General features: G+C 38.4%; 1 protein-coding gene across 5 annotated transcripts in view; it reads left to right on the top strand.

Moving 5' to 3' along the window:
- RELN (reelin) overlaps nucleotides 1–20,022 on the top strand; it is a 567,213-nt gene that overhangs the window by 513,524 nt on the left and 33,667 nt on the right. For all 5 annotated transcript variants that reach the window (XM_036010728.1, XM_036010729.1, XM_028525327.2 and 2 more), the window contains exons 47-50: nucleotides 2,071–2,211; nucleotides 3,523–3,700; nucleotides 12,278–12,471; nucleotides 15,387–15,643. In XM_036010728.1, the coding sequence (XP_035866621.1) occupies nucleotides 2,071–2,211; nucleotides 3,523–3,700; nucleotides 12,278–12,471; nucleotides 15,387–15,643 (770 nt within the window). The remainder of the gene's footprint in view (nucleotides 1–2,070; nucleotides 2,212–3,522; nucleotides 3,701–12,277; nucleotides 12,472–15,386; nucleotides 15,644–20,022) is intronic.

The following is a 20,022-nucleotide window of genomic DNA, read 5'->3' as shown; positions in this document are numbered from 1 at the left end:
CACCAGCAATAAAATGATAAATAAGGAGAATAATCTAACAAAAGAAATTACACATAAATAGGTACTTTTCATTCAAGGTGATATGACTTTGATGGAGCATGTATAAAACATTAGGGAAACAAGGAAATTTTATTACTTGCCCACTATCTATAAGCACTGAAGATACAAAACTTTATTCCCTGAAGGAATACAGAGATATTCCCTCTACTTCAGAAGCTTATGGTCTAAAGAAACACAGAAGAAATATATAAGTTTGATTTGTTATAAGAATCCAAATGATGATGTGCTATGGAAATACGATAGTCCATTATGTTATTCATAAGACATTGCTGAGCATAAACAGCCAGAGCTATTAATAACCTTAGTCACTATAAGTTAAGTGATCTGCAGAGCCACTGAATTGCACAACTCCAGGGGCCTTCTTCACATGATTTCCTGTGAGAATGGCGGCCCCTGGATACCAACCCCTGCACCGACTAAGTGCTGTGCACTGTGCACTGATGTATGATGTTGAACAAAAGAGATTAACCCTGCTCCCTTAAAATTTACCCTTCTGAGGATCAGGCAGACATTTAAGAAATACATATGTGAATACATATATGACTATAGTTGTGCTCAATACTATACAAGGAAAAGAAAAGTTTGCTAGGAAGAAATTTTGAAAGGGATCAGAAAGAAAATTTCCCTATGAGTATCTTGCATTTCCTCTCAGACCTAAAGGACACACAGGATTAATTAGGCTGACTGAGGAAAACTGTACAAGCAGAAGGTTTGTGAGCTTTGGGAACAGATAGAAGGGGCAGTGCTCCAGAAGTGAGGAGCCAGGTTGAGGGACTAGAGCAAGGGGCCCACCTCATGAAGAGCTTCGTGCATTATATGCAGTAGTGTGTGTTAGGAGGGAATTAGGTAGACATGACTCTACTGGGAGTAACACAAAGGCTGGTGAGAAAGAGGGATTGTGGAGAAATCTGTCAGTGTACAGTAACAAATATCTACCTGAACTGTTTCTTTCAGTGTGAAGATTTTAATTTTGATCTGTTTCTTCCCTATTTTCTAGAGTTAATAAAAATATTTTCAATTAGAAAGTATGAAAACCTTGCTGTTGTATGGTCTTTTGCCCTGCCCTGAGAAACAGATCTATCTCAGTCAAGTATTTAACCTGTTAATGACAAACATGTATGAGTCCACAAAACAAAACTGATTCTGGCTGATAATTTCTTCTATGGGTCTTGAATATTAAAACTTGCTTGAGCCTCGGGCATTTTTTGGATTTTACTGCCATCTAGTGTCTCTGAAAACATAAGTTTATTTGTATTTCTAAACAAGACACTCCCTGAAACTGTACAACTGAGCAAATACATTTCTGCTTCTGGAATGCAAGAATGTCTGTTCAGGTTTTATTTATATTGCACTTAAGTTGATCTAAAATAAGTGTACTCCTATTTATAACTCTCTCTCTTATATCTGTCCAATTATCTAGGGTTTCACTGATTCTTCTGATTTGCATTCCTACTATCTTTTTAAGGCTTTCATTGTGAAAAGTCCTCACAAATGCCGCATGAGGTAGACCAGCATATCCATTGCACAAAAGTGTCTGGCTTAGGGAGCAAGTAGGAGTTGAAATCTAACCTATGTCCTCCTTCCAAGTCAAATGCAGAGGAGCTGTGCCTGCTCCAGGACCAGCATCTTCTCCTAATTTGCAAATATAAGTTAGCATCAGCCCCCTAGTCACTCCACAGTGGTCCCCTCGCAAAATTTAGTGCTAACTGTTCTCCTGAAGCTACTGGTTTTAGGATTAGTTTTAGTTTGAGTTTAAGTCTGTTTTTACAAGGCTCAGAAAGATCATTGGCCCAAAATACATTCTCAAGCTATTTGTATTCAGTTAGGTTTGCTTTTGTTCATCAAAGTTCTGCAGAGAATATTGCAATAATGAATGCTCTTTTCAGAATATAAGTGGGGATGTCCGTGCATTTGTGTTAACACTCCTCTATGCACTTCACTTGCTCAAACATACCAGAACACCTCTTCTTTTTCACCACATCCTTTATTGTAATTCTCTTTTCTTACAAGGTCCCAAGCCACTCGTTTCCGTTGGCATCAACCAGCTCCTTTTGACAAGCAGCAGACATGGGCGATAGATAACGTCTATATTGGAGATGGCTGTGTAGACATGTGCAGTGGCCATGGAAGGTGCACGCAAGGGAACTGTGTGTGAGTAGACTTGTTTTCTTCCTTCTGCAGAAAGTTCCTGATACACATTTCAACCAGCAGATTTTTCTGAAACTGGTTTATTAATCATTTCCAAGCTACCTTAGATTATACATTTTTCCTCAAATCTGATATTGAGCTAACTAGGGAATTTATGGCAATTATATCTTCATCCTTGCTTAAAGATTAGGAACTGAACAATGGCCATCTTGTCAGGAGAAGGCTGAATTATAATTAACTGTATTTTATTTCCTTCTGTGTTTCTACAATATACCAGAAACCTGAAAAAGACATTAGAAGAGAGAGGTTCAGGAGTGTAGTATGTTCTGACAAAAAATAATTCATTATAAGTATTTTCCTCACATAGGTCTAAATATAATCATATGTAATGATACACATTCTTGTGGTTTAATTGATATTCTCCTGTTGTTTGCATGAGAAAGTATATAACCAGATGGAAACAATAAAGCTTTTTGAAGCAAAAAGAAAAAAAAGAAAAAGAAAGTATATAAATACCTGATCATTTACCAGGCATATTTGATGGAGAAGTCTAGTATTTTACTTTTAGAGATCCTTGGCATCTTTGGAAGGATCTAAATAAGGTGTGTGTCACTGTGTGTGTGTTGTGTACCTCAGGTCTCTTGCTTTATTTTCAAAGATTATGCTGTTCAACAAGGTGATATAAATGAAGATGCTGAGAGAGAATTCATAGCCCCTTCTTTACTAATCTTTAAACACCTGGGAAGTCTTTCTTTTGTTCAGTGACTCTACACCATGTCCAGAATGATCTCTGAGATTTTAGAGCCTCCCAGTTCTGTGTTCATATATTTGCTCCCACATCCAACAAAGAAGTCAGTCCTTTGGTCAGAGATGGTAGATGCTATCCAAAGTACCTTGTGCTAATTTGAACATGGCTTCTTGGATTCCCAACGGGACCAAAGGTTCTATTAAAAAGACCAATTTTGTAAGTTATTAGGGCCTACCAGTTTAGTTTGGCAGCTGCAATTGTTTATCACCCATCCAGAGCTGTGTGATATAGAGACAGGGCTTCAGGAAATTTCTTGAAGTTGCTTCCTTCTCTCCCCATTTAAGTCCACATCACTACTTTCAGAAAGTCTGGAGGCATTTAGTTCACAGTTTATTTTTAACCTAAAGCCCTCTTAAGAAGAACAGGTGAATTCTGGACAGCTCTGTGAAGATAAGTCACCTGTCATCATCATGGACTAGGAAAAAAGTTGGCTTCACTGATTAAAGAACCCACGTGAGGGGGCTTTGTCTGATATTGACTCTTCCTTTCTCTTTCTCCATATCTAGCTGTGATGAGCAGTGGGGTGGCCTGTACTGTGATGAGCCTGAGACCTCCCTTCCAACTCAGCTCAAAGACAACTTCAATCGAGCCCCATCCAACCAGAACTGGCTTACTGTGAATGGAGGAAAATTAAGTACTGTGTGTGGAGCTGTGGCTTCAGGAATGGCTCTCCATTTCAGCGGGGTGAGTGTTTGGCTACTGGCTACTCATTTCTGCATCCTCTGAGTTTTCCCCAAATGGCTGAGTCTCCTTTGAAGTTTAATTGGCAGATCAAAATGCAGAGTTACACATTCTAAACACACAACCCAGATCTGAACTTGCAACTTTATATATATCAGAAAACACTAATTATATGCCTCATTTTCCTATCACAAATCAGTTGAGACAATTTAATTATGCAGGGTAGTGCCTGCACAATGCATATTTAAGTACACATTTTTAGGACATAAATGAATTTTCATTCTGGGAGAGAGTGCTTCTGCACAATGTGTAAGAGTCTTCCATCTTGATGGTGCTGTAGTTGAAAACTCTTGAGCTTGCAACAGATTTTGGATTTACAAAACCAAAATCTGAAAAATGAGCTTCACTGTTTCCTGAATTAATAACAATTAATCCTTTGTGTAAATTACCCAAGAAAGAATAATTGTCAGTAATTACTAGATATTTATATTTATAGCAAATTATTTTGTGAATCACAGCAGCAATGTTAGAAATTTTTTCAGAAAATTGTACTCATCCTATATTGCTACCAAAGATGACTTGTTTAAAAAGAGTATTTCTCCAATACCATAATTAAATACCCTTCATAGGCAATTTAATTTTTTAAAAATTATAAATTCACTGTCAGCTCTTTATTTCTCTATCATGTCCCACATTAATGTTTCACATTCGTGCCAATGAAGTATATTATTTATATCCAGTGTTTTAGGCCCAAGAGTAACAAGAGAACATACAATGTATAAGATTTTTTTTAATTTTATTTTAATCATTGTTCAAATACAGTTTTCTCCTTTTTACTCCCAATCCAGCACCCCCTCCCACTCCTCCCCACTTCCCTCCCATTACCACCCACCTCTTAGTTTTTGACCATGTGTCCTTTAAGTTTGTTCCCATGAACCCTTCCCACTGTCCCCTGAGATTCCCTCTACTCTCTTCTGTGGACACTGTCAGCCTGTCCTCTATTTCAGTGTCTTTGGTTATATTTTGCTTGTTTCTTTGTCTTGTTGTTTAGGTTCCTATTAAAGGTAAGATCATATGGTATTTGCCTTTCAATGCCTGGCTTGTTTCACTTAGCATAATGTTTTCCAGCTCCACCCAAGCTGTTGCAAAGGGTAGGAGCTCCTTCTTTCTTTCTGCTGCATAGAATTCCATTGTGTAAATGTACCACAGTTTTTTGATCCATTCATTTATTGATGGGCATCTTGGTTGCTTCCAGCATTTAGCTATTGTAAATTGTGCTGCTATGAACATTGGGAAGCATAGGTTCTTTTGGATTGGTGTTTTAGTATTCTTAGGATAGAGTCCCAGCAGTGGAATTGCAGGGTCAAAAGGCAGATCCATATTTAGTTTTCTGAGGAAGTTCCATACTGCTTTCCATAGTGTTTGAACCAGTCTGCAGTCCCACCAACAGTGCACTAGGGATCCCTTTTCTCCACAACCTCTCCAACACTTGTTGTTTGTTGCTTTGTTTATGATGGCCATTCTGACTGGTGTGAAGTGGTATCTCATTGTGGTTTTAATTTGCATCTCTCTGATAGCTAGCGATATTGAACATCGTTTCATGTGTCTCTGGATCTTCTGTATGTCCTCCTTGGAGAAGTGTCTGTTCAAGTCCTTTGCCCACTTTTTAATTGGATTCCTTGTCTTCTTAGAGTGCAGTCGTGTAAGTTCTTTATGTATTTTGGAGATTAAACCCTTGTCTGAGGTATCATTGGCAAATATGTTTTCCCATGCAGTTGGTTCTCTTTCAATTTTGATACTGTTTTCTTTAGCTGTGCAGAAGCTTTTAATTTTGATGAGGTCCCATTTGTTTATTCTTTCCTTTATGTCCCTTGCTCTAGGGGACAAGTCAGTAAAAAAGTTTCTTCATGAAATATCTGAGATTTTCCTCCCTACGTTCTCCTCTAGGACTTTAATGGTGCCAAAACTTATATTTAAATCTTTTATCCACCTTGAATTTATTTTTGTATATGGTGTAAGTTGGTGCTCAAGTTTCATTTATTTGCACGTGGCTGTCCAGTTCTCCCAACACCATTTGTTGAAGAGGCTATTTTTACTCCATTTTATGTTGCTGCCCCCTTTGTCAAATATTAATTGACCATAGAGTCTTGGGTTTATTTCTGGGCTCTCTGTTCTGTTCCATTAGTCTATGTGCCTGTTTTTATGCCAGTACCAGGCTGTTTTGATTACCGTGGCCTTGTAGTATAGTTTAGTGTAAGGTATTGTGATCCCTCCTACTTTACTCTTCTTTCTCAAAATTGCAGCAGCTATTCAGGGTCGTTTATAATTCCATATAAATTTTTGAAGTGTTTGTTCTATGTCTGTGAAATATGCCATTGGTACTTTAATATGAATTGCATTGAATGTATAAATTGCTTTGGGTAGTATGGACATTTTGATGATATTAATTCTTCCAATCCATGAACACGGTATATGTTTCCATTTGTTTGTGTCTTCCTTGATTTCTTTCCTGAGTGTTATATAGTTTTCTGAATACAGGTCTTTTACCTCTTTGGTTAGGCTTATTCCTAGGTATTTTATTTGTCTTTTTGCTATTTCAAATGGGATTTTTTCCTTGATCTCTGCTTCTGCTGTTTCATTGTTGGTGTACAGAAATGCCTTTGATTTCTGGATATTGACTTTGTATCCCGCTGTTTTGCCAAATTCATTTATTAGGTCAAGCAGTTTTTTGGTGGAGTCTATAGGATTTTCTATGTATACTATCATGTCACCTGCAAACAGTGACAGTTTTGTTTCCTCCTTTCTGATTTGGATGCCTTTTATTTCTTTTTCTTGTCTGATTGCTGTGGCTAAAACTTCCAGTACTATATTGAATAGAAGTGGTGAAAGTGGACAGCCTTGTCTTGTTCCTGATCTTAGTGGAAAAGATTTTAATTTTGCCCATTGAGTATGATGTTGGCTGTAGGTCTCTCATATATGGCCTTTATTATGTTGAGGAATACTCCCTGTATTCCCACTTTGCTGAGTGTTTTTACCATAAATGGGTCCTGTACCTTATCAAATGCTTTTTCTGCATCTATTGATATGATCATGTGGTTTTTGCCTTTACTTTTGTTTATGTGATGTATTACATTTACTGATTTGCGAATATTGAACCATCCTTGCATACCTGGGATGAATCCAACTTGGTCATGGTGTATGATCTTTTTAATGTATTGTTGGATGCGGTTTGCCAGTATGTTGTTGAGGATGTTAGTGTCAATGTTCATCAGTGATACTGGCCTGAAGTTGTCTTTCTTTGTTGTGTCTTTATCTGCTTTTGGAGTTAGGATGATGTTGGCCTCATAAAAAGAGTTTGGGAGACTCCCATCTTTTTGGATTTTTTGGAATAGTCTGTAAAGGATAGGGGTTAGCTCTTCCTTAAATGCTTTGTAGAATTCTCCTGTGAAACCATCTGGTCCAGGGCTTTTGTGTGTTGGGAGTTTTTTGATTATTGCTTCAATTTCTTTTGTTGTTATTGGTCTGTTCAGGCTTTCTGCTTCTTTTTCATTGAGTTTTGGAAGATTATATTTTTCTAGAAATTTATCCATTTCATCTAGGTTTTCAAATTTCTTGGCTTACAGTTCTTTGTAGTAATTTGTTACAATCCTTTGTATTTCTGTGGTATCTGTTGTAATCTCTCCTCTTTCATTTCTGATTGTGTTTATTTGAGTCTTCTCTCTTTTTTTCTTGATGAGTCTGCTTAAAGGCTTGTTGATTTTGTTTATCTTTTCAAAGAACCAGCTCTTGGATTCATTGATCCTTAGAATTGTGCTTTCAGTTTCTATGTCATTTAATTCTGCTCTGATCTTGGTTATTTCCTTCCTTCTGCTTGCTCTGGGCTGCCTTTGTTGTTGTTCCTCGAGTTCTTGTAGACATAGGGTTAGGCTGTTTGTTTGGAATGTTTCTAACTTTTTTAGGTGGGCCTGTGTCGCTATGAACTTCCCTCTCAGGACTGCCTTGGCTGTGTCCCATAAGTTTTGGGTTGTTGTGAGTTCGTTTTCATTTGTTTCCAGAAACCTTTTGATTTCTTCCCTAATATCATTCTTGACCCATTCATTGTTTAATAGCATGCTATTTAATCTCCATGATTTTGAGTGTTTTGGGTTTTTTCCTTGTGGTTGGTTTCTAGCTTCAGTCCCTTGTGGTTTGAGAAAATGCTTGGTATGATTTCAATTTTCTTGAAATTGTTGAGGCTTGTTTTGTGTCCTATCATGTGGTCTATCTTTGAAAATATTCTATGTACATTTGAAAAGAATGTATAATTAACTTCTTTTGGATGGAGGGCTCTGTATATATCAGTAAAGTCCATTTCATCAAGGGTATTGTTCAATGCCACAATATCTTTGTTGATATTTTGTTTGGAAGATCTACGCATTTTTGATAGTGAGTGTTAAAATCTCCCACTATAATTGTGTTGCTGTCCATATCTTTCTTGAAGTCCTCTAAGATTTTCTTTATGTATTTGGGTGCTCCTATGTTGGGTGCATATATATTTACAATATTTATGTCTTCTTGGTGGATTCTTCCCTTGAGTATTATGAAGTGACCTTCTGGGTCTCTCTTTATGGACCTTTTTTGGAAGTCTATTTTGTCTGATATGAGTATTGCTACCCGGCTTTTTTTTCCTGTCCATTTGCTTGGGATATTTGTTTCCAGCCCTTCACTTTCAGCCTGTGTAGGTCTTTTATCCTGAGGTGGGTCTCTTGTAGACAGTAGATATGTGGGTCATTTTTTCTTATCCATTAAGCTATTCTGTGTCTTTTGATTGGAGCATTTAATCCATTTACGTTTAAGGTTATTATTGATAGGTACTTATTCATTGTCTTTTATGTACGTGTGTTCCTCTCTCTCTCTTTTCCTTCCGTTCCTTAAAGCAGTCCCTTTAGAATCTCTTACAGGGCTGGTTTGGTCGAGGTGTATTCTTTTAGACTTCTTTTGTCTGGGAAGCTTCTTATTTGGCCTTCTATCTTGACTGAGAACCTTGCTGGATATAGTAGCCTTGGTTGCAGACCTCTGGTTCTCATTACCTGGAGTATTTCTTGCCATTCTCTTCGGGCTTGAAGTGTTTCCATTGAGAAGTCAGCTGTTAGCCTTATTGGGGCTCCCTTGTGTGTTACTTCCTTTTTCTCCCTTGCTGCCTTTAAGATTCTCTCTTTGTGTTGAAATTTTGCCATTTTAATTATGATGTGTCTTGAGGTGGGTCTCTTTGGGTTCCTCTTGATTGGGACTCTCTGTGTTTCCTGGATTTGTGTGACTTTTTCTCTCATCAAATTAGGGAAGTTCTCCTTCATTACTTGTTCAACTAGGTTTTCGTTCCCTTGCTCTTCTTCTTCTCCTTCTGGTATCCCTATTATACAGATATTATTACATTTCATATTGTCTTGCATTTCTCTTAATCCCTCTTCATTCTTTCTGAGCCTTTTTTCCTTTTCTTGCTCTTTCTGGATGTTGTTTTCTTCTTTGTCCTCCAGCTCTCTAATCCCATCTTCTGCTTCATCAATCCTGCTTTTCATTCCTTCTACTGTGTTTTTCAGTTCAGAAATTGTATTCTTCATTTCCTCTTGACCTTTGTTGAGAGTTTCTATTTCCTTTTTCATGTTTATATAGTTTGCAGTGAGATTGATATAGTTTCCCTCTAATTTCTGATGGCTCATTGTGAGTTCATTGAACTTCCTGATAATCATTGTTTTGAACTCACTATCTGATAGTTGAGTTGCCTCTATTTTATTTAGCATTTTTCCTGAGGCTTCCTCGTTTCCCTTCAATTGGGGGTTGTTTCTTTGTTTTCTCATTGTTCATGGGTTTCTCCTTGTTTCTTCTTGTTTCTTAAATTGATCTGTTCTGATTACCTGTAATTATGGTGTGAACTTCTGTGGTAGAATATTTGTGAGATTAAGTAATGCAATCTCCTTCATGTATCCTGGTGTTCACATCTTCTCCCTACTCTTTTTTTGTGATCAGTTGGAGGAGTAAGGCGAAATGGTTTAAGACAGCAAGACAATGTACTATGATATTTACATTAGCAGCCAGTAGAGAAGAGATGGGTTATCCTTTGGCTCCTTATAGTGTTAACCGTGATCCTCCACCCCACTATCCACATTTTAGAAAGGATGGAAAGAGGATAAGACTCTTATTGGGGACGAGAGGATTGTTAGTTGGATCTAGAAAGCTGTGAGGCTGTGGGAGGTCAGATTCTAAGGTAGGGTTGGATTAAAGATTAGTATATAGGAGTAGTGTATAAAAGAATAGAGACAACCCCCACAATAGTATAGTTCAGAAAATTGCAAAGTGGGCTGAGATCAGGTAGGAGTATTGAGTAGTATTTACAATTGTATGGACTAGGCCTTATTAACAGTAATAGTAAAGTGACAGTCTTGTGGCAGAATTGATGAGATCTAGATAACAAGAATAAAGAGTATAGAACCTTGAGAGGTGTATGAATGGAACACAGATGAAGGATAGTAAATTATCAACACATTGTGACTGAGATACTAGGGGGAACCTATCAAATGACAGTATAACCAGCCAAGCAAAGAAGATTATACAAAAAGAAAAAGAATACCAAAATATTATTAAAATAAAAAATGGCAGAAAAGTGAGAAAAAGATAATACAAATTTACAGTAACTTGCAAGATTAAAAAAAAAGGAAAGAAAAGCAGAAGATGGAGTGCAGGAGAGATAAATTTGGAATGGAAAGAATAATATTAGGATGAATGGAAGAGAAACATAAGGGATTGCGAGGTATAAAAATAATAAGAATTGAAGAATAAAATGTCACATAAAACACAAGATAAAATCAATCAATCAACAACAGCCACAAAAACAAAACAAAACCAAACAAAATAATAAAAAAAAAAAACCTCTTCTTGGTTTCTTACTGGCCAGACCAGTTTTTCTGATCTTGCTGGCTTCAGCTGGTTGAGGGACCTTTGAAATGCTTCTCTCTCTTCCCAGCCAGATCTCAGCCAGTCTGTCAGCTACCCTGGGCGCTCCTGAGAACACTCGCTCTCCGGAGCTCACTGCCATGTTCTTCCGGACTTCAGGGTCCTGCAGGGTTCCAGCTCTATGATCTCAGGAGGCACCCACGACATTTTGGGATTCACTGTGCCCTCCCTGGGAGTCGTAAAAGGGCACGCCCCTCCACCAAACTTTTGAGATTCGGGCTCTAGGATCTCCCTAAGTGCCATGCTGAGACCCTTCCAGGTTCACAGCGCATGCGAGTCAGGCTTCCCAATGGGGCTCGAGCCGAGCCCTTCCTGGCTCTGTGTTTTCCACAATCCGCACTTTGACCGGGCTAGGGGTGTTGGCACATTTCCCAGCCACCCCTGGTCAGGCTGGCTGGAAATTTTTGAGTTACTACTGTAGGAACGCACTAAGCGCCGCATCCCTCCCGGGATCACAGCTTGGGAGTCAGGCTTCCCGACAGGGCGTGAGCTGAGCCCTTCCTGGCTCTGTGTTTTCCATGGATCAGCACTCCCACCAGGCTAGGGGTGCAGATGCATTTCCCGGCTGCCCCTGGTCATGTCGGCTGGAGGCCCTCACTTCTCCCAGGTCTCTGGGTAGGTGTTCATAGTCCCTGGGTGATTTTTTCCCAGTCCAACTGGCCAATCTGTTCCTTCAAGCAACACGTTCTCCCCTGGAGTTGCTCAACCCCCATATTTGGGGGAGGGAGCAGCGACTCCCCTCTCCCTGGAGCCCTGAGGCATACCCAGGAGCACCAGGCCTGGGGACTGCACCCCCCTAGACCCCGCGCTGATCCCTGGGTCCCTTTTGTCCTGAAGCAGTCTCCTTACCGTCTGGTTTTTCAGTGATCGCAATAATTTTTGATGTCCTGCTTTCAAAAGTGACTCAGTAACCTAGTCCACTTGCTCTATTTCTCCACCGATCCTCGAGTTTCCCTCCTCTTCACAGAAGCCGAGAAACACGCTGCCTAGAGTAAAGCCGCCATCTTCCCTCTAGTCACAATGTATAAGATTTTGTAATCAACAACACTGACTAGGAGCACAGTGTTTATTTATAATACTCTGCTTAGCTTAGGTGGAATTCTAAAGAGGCCTAGTTTTCCTCCTATGTTCAACCAAGAAATCTCTACCTACCTACATTAATGAATTAATACTAGTGACATTAAAATCAACTATAAAAGTTTAAATAAAAAGCATTATAACTATTATCTCTAGTTATAATAAATGCCTGTGAATAATTGGAAATAGTTTATTAAAAACAGAATAGTTACTTTAATTTCAGCTCTCATCTTTCTTATAAGAAGATAAAAGAGAACCTCCTTGAATAAAATACATTGCCCTTGTAAGTAAGAATAATGAAATGTCAAAATTCAGCAAATATTTGCTGAGTACCTACTCTGTGCCAGAGGCCATATTAGGATTGAGTGTAACAGGAGAGATGATAAGAAAATGAGTATTATAATACTGTGTGGCTTGTATTATAAAGGGAAAATAAAAACAGTCGAAGCCAGAGAAAACCTATAACCTGCAATCACAATTCCTAACCACTGTCTGTTGCATTCTGCTTTTCCTCAGGGTTGCAGTCGACTGTTAGTCACCGTGGATCTAAATCTCACTAATGCTGAGTTTATCCAGTTTTACTTCATGTACGGATGCCTGATTACACCAAACAACCGTAACCAAGGTGTTCTCTTGGAATATTCTGTCAATGGAGGCATTACCTGGAACCTGCTCATGGAAATTTTCTATGACCAGTACAGTAAACCTGGGTTTGTATTCTACCCTATGTCATCTCTATTAACTACTATGATGAGCAAAGATTCTTGGTCAGACCTGCCAGCAAATCTATCCCAGGGACCAAAGGGGACCTCGACCTTACTCATCAGTAAAGGATGCCTCCAAGACTGACATGAAGATAAGGTTTTTGAGATGGATAAACAGCTGGTTTGGGTTTTTAAGACTAATTAGTGTTCAAATTCAGAATAAGGTAACATACACTATCATAATGCCAGTAATAAGTAGATACAGAACAAAAATGCATATAAATCATGAGACTGTGATAATTAAGTTCAACAACATTTTGGGAAAATGTAAACAAAAAATATTTATTTATGTAGTATTCACTCCATTTTAAAGAATCGAGGGCTAGAAAATAAACACAATAAAATATAAATATCCATAAGAAGCCTAGAGTCTAGTTTTAAATTCCTTATTTAAAAATCCTGAATAAACCCAGTGCATGGATCATTTTTAAATATATATATTCTTGACGGGCAGAAAGCAATCAATATGACTAATTAGGAAAGTCAAAAACTTTGTTAAAAAGGAAAAGGGCATATTTATTTAAGTAGGAGGAGAAGAAGGAAAAAGAGGGTAAGACAAGAGAAAAGGAGAAGGCTGGAGGACTGGAGAGCAAAGAAGAAAGGAGGGAAAAGATGAGGAGAGGGGGAGTAAATTCAGCCAATCAAGAATAAAGAAATGCACCAGAAAAAAAAAGAAGAGAAGAGAAAACATAGATACGTAGATAATACCTCAGTGCATGGAAAACCAGGTATAGGCTACAAATTAGGTAAAATAAAAACTTTTAAAATATTGTAAATGATCATTTAAATTTAGCATTAGTTAAGAATAGGTTCAGCTGTGAATGACAGAAAACTCAAAATGATGTAAACAAAAGGGTTTTTCCCCTCTTATGTAAATAGCCCAGGGCTGCTCCAGTGGTTCCACAAAAGCATAGAGACCCAGGATCCTTCTACCTTGTACTACTGCCACACTCAACACAGGACCTCCAAAAGAGAAACTCTAGCTTCTCCACATTCCAACCAGCAAGAAGGAGGATGGGCAAGAAGGGTGTGCTGTCTCCCTTCAAGGACACTTCTTGTCAGTTGACCATATTTCTATTCCCCTGCTAGTGGCCAGAACTTTGTCACAGAGACACACCGAGATGTAAGGGAGTCTGGACACATTATCTCTATTCTGGGTGACGCTTGCCTGCCTAAAAAGATGAGTTCCTATTATAAAGGAAGAAGAGGAAAATGGTAGTTGAGGAAATGCCAGCAATCTCTGCCACAAGCAAAAGATCTAAATCCCTCAGTTAGATTAAAGTTGGACACCAATAAAAATCCAATAAAATCTAAGTGGTACACAATGTCATAGTGCAAAAAAAAAGTACTCATTATTAGTAGGAGATAATAGACATACCAAGTAAACCACTTTCTTGGTCTTTGTGAAGGAAGTGATAAGGACTCTCAAGTGTGAGTTCTGAACATTTAAACAGCACTATACACAGGGAGGAGGAAGTTATGTTTCTGGAAGACAAAAGCATAAATGTCTAAACTACTTTATTTTTCTAAAGGCAAAACTAACTGACCAAGATAGGAACTGTGGTCATAATTTATTAACTTAAAATTTTAGAAGCCTTAGATAAATTTCCACACCAAAGGCTTTTTAACTGTGGTGAAGAATTTATCAGAGAAAAGCAACTAATACAGAAATAGGAAAGAAAAATAAAGCTATTAAAGGATGATTGCTCTGGGTAAAGAAGTGTGGTTGTATGTCCCTCCAGGAATGGATAGATTTTCTGATATTATTTAATACATTTTAAAATGTTAATTAAACATGCTAAATCAATGGAGATAAATTATAGAAAGATCTTACAGGGTGAACATACAAAAAGGTGGTGGGAAGGGCACAGATGACCTTTCAAAATTAAGATGCATGAGGAAATGAACTTAGGAAAATATTATTTGCCTAAAGACCAATGGTCTCCAAACTGCCAGTAACTACTCAGTAAGGTCTAGGACTCACAGTCTACACCTTCCTTCCCTAAGACCAAGATCCATTAAGCTGTCATGGCCCAAAAGCTGCAAAAAATGATGGACATAATCAAACAAAGTATTTAAAATCCAGGTACTGTATGGAAATTCAACTAAAAGCATCCTAGCTTTGAATACATCTTGCTTAATCCCCAAGAGGGTATTTTAGACTTTATTTTAGTGGGTTAAGGTCCATGTTGGAGCTTGGAGCCATGTCTTTCCATATCTGTCCTTGGTGACTGAGCCAGAGATGTCGTACTGGGCTTATTAGCCTATGGCTCTCGTGCAGCATTTCTTAGTATAATGTTTTCGATGAAACATAAAGACGAAGTCAACATCAAACCACAGGCAACTGATAAAGTAATTCCTTACAGGCTGGTACTGTCAGGTTGAGAGTCCAAACATCCTGCCACAATCCAGTGTGCATATTTCGAGGAAATTGCTGGTACTCATTGTGAGTAGAATGAAATCAAGGAGACAGGAAGAAGAAACAAATGAATTAACTCCAAGGTGCCAAAAAAAGAGAGAAATGTCAATTGGCTATCTCTACCCAAGTGCATATGCGTTTACTCTAGGCCTACAGATCTCGAGGCGTCCCAGGCAAGCAGAAAATTGTGGAGTCCCTCTGAGGCTACCCAGGGGCCATTGAGTAAGTTGGTAGTTCCTGGACACTTGAATTGTTCACTTTATATTTCCCCAGTTTAGTGACTTGACAGACTTTATAAGATCAAGCCAGTTCATCATGGTTTTTAAAGATTATTTTAGTCAATGTCCTCTCCTCACTCACCCTGTGACATGGTTGTAAATCATTTACTTACATGAGACATTTGACAAGACTTTCTCCCTCCCCCACCATCCTTTTCTCACAGGTTTGTGAATATCCTTCTCCCCGCTGATGCTAAAGAGATTGCTACTCGCTTCCGCTGGTGGCAGCCAAGACATGACGGCCCAGATCAGAACGACTGGGCCATCGACAATGTCCTCATCTCAGGCTCTGCCGACCAGAGGACTGTCATGCTGGACACGTTCAGCAGTGCCCCAGTGCCCCAGCACGAGCGCTCCCCTGCAGATGCCGGCCCTGTTGGGAGAATTGCTTTTGACATGTTTATGGAGGATAAAACTGCAGGTAAATTTTTCATAATACTAAATAAAAATCCAGTGGAGATGCAGTTTGGATTTGGCTCTTTACAAAGGAATGCAATGTGGAACCTTTTACACATTCTCAATTGATACAGGAGCAGTGAGAGTGGGGGGTCACTCTTTTGGTTTTTCTCATCCTTGCTAGTTTACATTGTAACTATCTTCTTTCTCTCAAGCCACCAACTATGTTTTTAATAAATAACATTCTATAATTTTGTTAACTGGAGTATTTTTTTGTTAGAAAATTTTCCATTTCTGTTTCCATTTTCTACTGTGGGTAGAAAGCCAACACTTTCTGGTCACATTTTTTAATATTGGAGTTAATATTGGTGTCAATATTGGAGTCAATATTGGTGTTTTGTTGGCTATGGTGCCTGTCAGATACATTTGTGATGGCATTCCCTGTTCCAGAGTGTCCAAGGTGTTGCTGATTACTCTTAATGCTCATGACACAGTGATCCCAGTGATCCTGGAGAACTAGTATGTCTTCATGCTATTCTTATCTTCAATGTATTCTTTTCTTTTCATTTCATTACACTGTTTTGGTCACCTTTTATTAAAGTTGTGCCTTAGCCCTGGCTGGCATAGCTCAGTGGATTGAGCATGGGCTGCGAACCAAAGTGTCGCAGGTTCAATTCCCAGTCAGGGTACATGTCTAAGTTGCAGGCCATGACCCCCAGCAACCGCACATTGATGTTTCTCTCTCTCTTTCTATCTCCCTACCTTCCCTCTCTAAAAATAAATAAATAAAATATTTTTAAAAATAATAAAAAAATAAAGTTATGTCTTAGATTAAGTATGTGGCTTTGTCATGCCATGTCTGTGGTGACACTCCATAGCGTCTTTAGATCAAGAAGACATGTTTAACTGTGCATCTCACCAACACTGCAAGGTTTTCCCAAACAGTGAAAATAGATAGAATATTCACCATACATTCATCAGACGGTGAGACTGTATCACATTGAACTTGATCCTAGACTCTTGCATAGAAAAGTAGATGTATTTCACAATAATAAGACAAGAACCTTTCAGAGGAATGAAACCTATGCTGAAAAATTTTTGAAATTTGAGGAATTTTAATCATTTAAAATATTTAATTATTAATGTTTTATTATAAAAGTAATACATATTCAGAGTGTGAAATTAAGAAAATACAAAAAATCTTGAGGATGAAAATAAAAATGACCCAGAGGATAACCATCATCAATATTTTGGTATTTTTATTAGATTCTTTTTTCTATGCCTTTATATAAAGATATTTTTAACAAAATTATAGTCATAAATTATACATGTTTTGAATCCTACTTTTCTTCATTTAGAATTCTGATCGCTTTCCCATGTCCTTAAATATCCTTGAAAATATCATTTTGACTGCTGGTACTCACACTGCAATCCTACTGGGGTCAACTAAACTCTGTCCACTTCAGCAGGGTGCTGATCAAAGCGTAATTATCAGCAATTATTATGAAAAAAGGCATAGGATAAGTCTCTTATATTCAGAAGACTTTCAGATGTTTTTGAATGAGTAAATTACTTAATAAACAAAATTGAATTTCCAGCCAAGATGGAGGCATAGATAGAGACACTGTGCCTCCTCACACAACCAGAAGAAGGACAACAATAAATTTAAAAACAAAAAACAACCAGAACTGACAGAAAATTGAACTGTGTGGAAGTCCAACAACCATAGGAGTTAAAGAAGAAACATTCATCCAGACTGGTAGGAGGGGCAGAGACAGACAGCCAGGTAGAGAAGACTAATGGCAGGGCCACTAGTGGCTGAAGGACTGGCACAGGAAAGATGGTAGCTGGTGGACTGGGTGAGGCAGTGGCTTTCAGACTAGGTAGTCCCATATTCACGTGCAGATAAACGAGGAGGAACAACTAAGGAGGAAGACAGACCATGCAACCCAGGGTTCCAGAGTGGGGAAATAAAGCCTCAAAACCTCTGACTGAAAACACCTGTGGGCTGAGACAGCAGTGGAGGAAACTCCCAGCCTCACAGGAGAGTTTGTTGGAGAGACTCACAGGGTCCTAGAACATACACAAACCCACCCATCAAGAATCATCACCAGAAGGGCCCTTTTGATTGTGGGAAGTGAGGGAAGTGACTGAAAACTGGCAGAGAGCAGAGCAAGGAACACTGTTCCCTCTCAGACCCCTCCCCTACATACAGCATCACAATGCAGCAACAAGGGTTGCCCCGCCCTAGTGGACACCTAAAGCTCTGCCCCTTACTGTGTAACCGGTGCACTGAGAGCAAAAAAAATGGTCAAAATGAAAGAACAGTTCAAAGCTCTAGAAAAAGTGCAACTAAGTGATGAAGAGATAGCCAAACTATCAGATACACAGTTCAAAACACTGGTTACCAAGATGCTCCAGGAACTGACCGGGTACTTCAACAACATAAAAAAAGATCCAGGCAGCAATGAAGGTTGCATTATGTAAAATGTAGGAAAATCTACAGGGAACCAACAGTGATGGGAAGGAAACTAGGACTCAAACCAACAGTTTGGAGTAGAAGGAAGAAAGAAACATTCAGCCAGAACAGAATGAAGAAACAAGAATTCAAAAAAAAAAAAATGAGGAGAAGCTTGCGAACCTCCAGGACATCTTTAAACATTCCAACATTTGAATCATAGGGGTGCCAGAAGGAGAAGAGGAAGAGCAAGAAATTGAAAAGGTATTTCAAAAACTAATAAGGGAGAATTTCCCCAATCTGGCAAAGGAAATAGACTTCCAGGAAATCCAAGAAGCTCAGAGAATCCCAAAGAAGTTGGAGCCAAGGAGGAACACACCAGGGCACATCATAATTACATTATCCAAGATTAAAGATAAGGAGAGAATTGTAAAAGCAGCAAGAGAAAAGGAGACAGTTACCTACAAAGGAGTTCCCATAAGACTGTCAGCTGATTTCTCAAAAGAAATCTTACAGGCAAGAAGGGGCTGGAAAGAAGTATTCCAAGTCATGAAAAACAAGGACCTACATCCAAGATTACTCTATCCAGCAAAGCTATCACTTAGAATGGAAGGGCAGATAAAGTGCTTCCCAGATAAGGTCAAGTTCAAGGAGTTCATCATCACCAAGGCTTTATTATATGAAATATTAATGGGACTTACCTAAGGAGAAGAAGATCATCAGAAATATGAACAGTAAAATGACAACAAACTCACAACTATCAACAACTGAACCTAAAAAAAAATGAACAAAGCAAACTGGAACAGGAACAGAGTCACAGAAATGGAGTTCACATGGAGGGTTATCAGCGAGGAAGTGGAGGGGGGAGAATGGGGAAAACATGCAGGGAATAAGAAGCATAAATGGTAGGTAGAAAATAGACAGGGGTAGGGTAAGAATAGTATAGGAAATGTAGAAGCCAAAGAACTTATATGTATAACCCATGGACATGAACTAAAGGCAGGGGAATGCTGGTGGGAGGGGGTGTTCAGGGCAGAGGGAAATAAAGGAGGGGAAATGGGACAACTGTAATAGCATAATCAAAATAGATTAAAAAAGAAAATACCATTTTAAAGTCTGTATACTATTTTATTATAAGTTGTTTGTCATTTTGGCATTGCTGAATATTCAGTTATTCTCATTAATTCATTTATTAGTATATCATGTGGTACAGTGGTACAAGTATAAATTTATTTAATAAAAATCACCTTTTAAGTAAGAAAAGCTTAAAATTTTCCTCACTACTACCAAGTAGTCTTATTCTCTTAAGAAGGTTATTAAGATTTACTTACATAGATCTGGTTGAAAACTTTGCTAAATCATTTGGGGCTTTTTCCTGTGTAACGGTTTATATAGTGAGCTTATAGTCAGATAATAACTTAAGTACTGCTTCTATATAAATGAAAACAAATATAGATTATTTTTGAATACCTAAAATGCTGATATTTACTCTAGGTTTAATTAGTGATATACAATGAAAGGAACAAATTTCCTGCCACCTGCTTGTTTTGCAAAAATGGTATTCCTAGAAACTAATATCTACTTAGAGAAGCTGTTTGTGATATTGCAGAACAGATTGTTGAGTTAGTTACTTAATGTAAACCTTCTTTCACTGGAATTGCAGAGGTCTGGCACAAAATAAAATATGTACCTCAGAATAAGCTGTCTCAGGTATTCTTACTGGAATCAAGTGTCTGCACTTTGACTCTTGAGTCCTATACCAGTGATAGAGGATTGAACGTGGCTCCCAATCCCACAAGGTGAAACCTGACAGATAATGCTGCTGCAGTAGCTATTTGAATCCCAGATATATACTGCTTATTCTACAGGTGTACAGCATGCACAGACAAAATTGAAAGGATACAACACAGGTAAAGGCTGAATTCCAATTTCATTGTCTGGTGTCT

The sequence above is a fragment of the Phyllostomus discolor genome, chromosome 10, assembly GCF_004126475.2.
Source record: "Phyllostomus discolor isolate MPI-MPIP mPhyDis1 chromosome 10, mPhyDis1.pri.v3, whole genome shotgun sequence".
Taxonomy (NCBI): domain Eukaryota; kingdom Metazoa; phylum Chordata; class Mammalia; order Chiroptera; family Phyllostomidae; genus Phyllostomus; species Phyllostomus discolor.
This window is presented reverse-complemented; position numbering and strand designations above follow the sequence as displayed.